A 3,646-nucleotide genomic window follows, 5' to 3' on the forward strand; every position below is an offset into this window, starting at 1 on the left:
AGAGAGGTCACTGAGGACCAGGCACCCAACTTGATGGTGGGGGGTACCCAGTTCCTGACCTGCTGGTGAGGAATTCACAGTGCCTGTCACGGGCGTGCAGAGTGCCTGACATGGTGCTGGGGGGCTACAGCCATCCCTGCCCCACCCAGGGCGTCCCTCCCGCCCCGGGGCTGGGCGTCAGCAGCCACAGAGAGGGGAAGGGGCCTGACGGGGCATTTACATCTTTGTAGAGGGGCTGCTCCTCGGGCGCCGGGTGCTGTGCCGGGCTGCTGCCGCCGCTGCCCGCCCGCGGGGCCCCGGCAGGCGGCTGCGCTGGGGCTGCACCATCCCCCGGCTTCTCCTCGACGGCCGCACGGGGGAAGGGGCCGGCGGCGGGGCGCTCCCGGCCGCCCTTCTCCGGCAGACCCCGGGCGGGTGGAAAGCGGCCGCCGGCCGCCAAGGGGTCTCCACCGCGGGGGTCTTCCTCGCCCTCCTCCTCCTCATCCTCTTCCTCCTCCTCGGGAGGCTTGTGCCCCTCGACGTCCACCTCGGGCTCGTCTTCCTCCTCCTCGTCCTCCTCCTCCTCGCTGCTCTCTTCGCTGGCGAAGCTGCAGCTGGTGCCTCCGGGGGAGAGCAGGCGGTGCGCGGCGTGCGGAGGATGCGGGTGCCTCTCGCAGCCCGCATCCTCGGGGGGCGGCGGCGGCGGCGGCGGCAGCAGCAGCTGCAGCGGCGATGCGGAGCGCGGGGGGCCGCCGCCGCCGCCTCCGTGCAGCTTGGCCAGGCTCTCCGAGTCCTCCTTGCCGCCCACCGGGCGGAAGGCGCTGGAGTGGTGGTACCCGCCGCCCGCCTTGCGCCCGCCCGCCGCCTCCAGCAGGTGCGGGTGGTGCGGGGGGACCCGCCCGCCCCCGCCGCCGCTGCCCCCGTCGGAAGCGGCGGGCGAGGCGGGCTCGGCGCCGCCGCCGGGGGGCGACTCGAACAGCGGGTCCCGGGCGGCGGCGGCGGCGGCGGCGGCGGCGGCGGCGGGCGCGGACGGGGGGGCGGCGGCGGGCGGTGTCCCCAGCCCCGCCGGCCCCGTGCCCAGCCCCGCCGGCCCCGCCTCGCCGCCGGGCTCCGACAGGTCCAGGAAAGCCTGGCGCAGCAGGCCCGCCCCGTCCCCCCCCAGCGAGCATCCCAGCGCGCCGGGCGGCTGCGGCGGCGGCTGCAGGTAGGTGGGCACCGGCAGCCCGCCCGGAGTGCGCGGCGGCCAGAACATGCAGAAGGGAGGGTAGAAGGCGGCGTCCTTCCTGCCCGGCCAGAAGAGCCCCGAGAGCCCGCCGCCCGCCGCCGCCGCCCCGCCGGCCTTGTGCGCGGCCGCCCCGCCGAGGGCATCGCCGCCGCCGCCCTCCTCCTTCTTGTGGCAGAGCCCGAAGGCGGCGGCGGGGAAGCCGTAGGGATGCGGGAAGAGCCCGCCGCAGCCGGGGAACTTCTGGAGCATGCCGCCGAAGGAGCCCTTGCTGGGCACCGGGATGACGGGGTAGCTCCGCGGGCTCTTGCCGCCGTGCGCCGCCGCCACCGCCTCCTGCAGCTCCTCGTCCTCCTCGAAGCGCGGGCGCTTCTGGTGCAGGTCGGGCGGCGCGGCCAGGAGGTGCGGGCTCAGCAGCCCGCCGCCCACCACCGCCGCCGCCTTCACCGAGCCCAGCGGGTGGCAGGCAGCGGGCGCGGCGGCGGCGGGGGCCGGCGGGGCGGGCGGCAGGGCGCGCTTGCGGCTGCCGCCGTTGAACATGGCCTTGACATCCTCCCAGGCGAAGACCAGCTCATCCTGGGGGCTCTTGTCGGTCAGCTTCAGGTGGCGGCGCCAGGAGTTGAAGTTGGCGGCGTCGGGCTGGGTGTACTTGGCGTCGGGGGTGCGATGGGAGTGGAAGATGAACTTGTTGGGCGAGAAGTACATGCTGCAGTAGCTGCACTTGATGCACTTGGCCCGGGAGCTGTTGTAGCGGGCCGGGATGAAGCTCCCGCGGCATCCCCAGGCGCATTCGTGGGACACGTCGAAGGCGAAGTTATCCGGCAGTTTGGGGGGCCGGTTCTCCCCCAGGAAGGACTTGCAGAGCCGCTCGGCCTCCCTCTTGGTGATCATGCCGCAGCGGCGGGAGGAGATGGGCATGGCCCCGGCCCGCCGCAGGATCTCCAGCTGCACCGGCGTGCACTGCACGCAGGTGATGCCCAGGGCCACCCGCCGGTTGTGGATCTCGTTGTAGCTGAAGTTTTTGAGGAGGGTGTTGGAGATCTGCGCCAGGCACAGCCGCTCCTGCCCGTCGATGACCAGCGAGACGATGGGGATGCCGTAGAGGATCACCTGCCCCACCTGGTTGGGCTTCATGGCGGCGTGGCCGGCCCTCGGCTGGTTCATGGGGTCCGGCGGGTACGCGCTGGACGGCGACGGCAGCAGGATATCGGTGGGGCCGGGCAGCGGGCTGGTCGCCATGGTCTCAGCGCCGGGGGGGCTGCTCTGCTCTAGCTGCGGGAGGGGAAGGGTACAGAGACACAGCGCCGTCAGCCGAGCGCTCTCAGCGATGGGGGGTCCCCGCCGCACGCACCCCGTCCTCCCCCCGCTCCTCTGTCTGCCGGCATGCGGAGGCGCTGCCCGTCAGGAGCTTTGCTCAGCGACGCCGAGTCCCCCGAACCTCCCGTGTCCTCCAGCTCCCCGGAGCTGTCGGCCCCCGCGCATCGCGGCTCTCCGGCGTGCGCATCCCACCGCAGGTGTGGAGATGGCGGCACACGAGCCAGCCGTCCCCGTCTGGAAGAATCCCCGAACCCACCCCAAACACGCAGCAGAGCCCCGTGTCCGTCTCCTCGCCCTGCAAACCCGCCGCCACCCGGGAGGGCTCCGCGCGGAGCCTCCGCGGGCACACGGCGACCAAGGAGCGGCCCCGCCACGGGGAAAGCTCGAAAGAAGAACAAAAACCCCCCAAAGTTTCGCTGCTCCCCGCGGCTGCCCGGGCATCCTCCCCGTTACCTCCGCGGCCGCTCTCCCACCGTGCCGCCGCCGGACCTTCCTCCTCCTCCTCCTCCTCGTGCTCCCGCAGCCGCCGGCAGGGAGGGAAGCGCATCCCGCGCCCGGACCGAGCCCCCCGCCCCCGGTGCGGCCCCGCGGGCGCTCTGACGTCAGCGGCCCGGGGGGGCGGACGGGCCCGGAGCCGCCGCACGCCCCCCCGGCCGGTGGGAGGCGAGCGGGGCTGGGGGCGCCTCCCCCATCCCTCCCTCCTTCCTTCCCTGCTTCCCTCCCGCCCCGTCGGGGCCCGGCCCTCCCGCCGCCCCTGCCCCGCGCTCGGTGTCCCGGAGAGAGGCCGGAACGGTGGAAGGTGGAATGAGCTTTGGGTTTGTTTTATTTAGCCTTTTTTCGCCTTCCTCTCTTCCCCCCGCCCCTTCACGGTCTGAGACAAATCGCTTCCGAGAAACGGAATATTCTCCTTATGTACCCCGCGTCTTTTTCGGAAACGGGGTTTTTTAAGAGGTCGGGAGAAATTACGGGGTAGGGGAGGAGAAAGAGAGGAAAAGTTGATTTCTCGCCACAACCGTGTCCACACGAACACGAACAGCTTCTGTATCTTCACTGCCATTCCCAAATACACCGGAGTCATTCACCAGAACCACTTTCACAAGCACCTGGGCCCAGATTCCCGCTCCCACA

General features: G+C 72.3%; 1 protein-coding gene across 1 annotated transcript in view; it reads right to left on the reverse strand.

The window, feature by feature from the left end:
• SKOR2 (SKI family transcriptional corepressor 2) overlaps positions 1–2,440 on the reverse strand; it is a 23,484-nt gene extending 21,044 nt beyond the window's left edge. The window contains exon 1 of the mRNA XM_054283470.1: positions 221–2,440. Within this exon, the coding sequence (XP_054139445.1) occupies positions 221–2,440 (2,220 nt within the window). The remainder of the gene's footprint in view (positions 1–220) is intronic.
• Positions 2,441–3,646: the final 1,206 nt, after the last annotated feature.

The sequence above is a fragment of the Melozone crissalis genome, unplaced genomic scaffold (assembly GCF_028551555.1).
Source record: "Melozone crissalis strain CALT ecotype California unplaced genomic scaffold, PUWL_Pcris_2 ptg000036l_1, whole genome shotgun sequence".
NCBI lineage: Eukaryota > Metazoa > Chordata > Aves > Passeriformes > Passerellidae > Melozone > Melozone crissalis.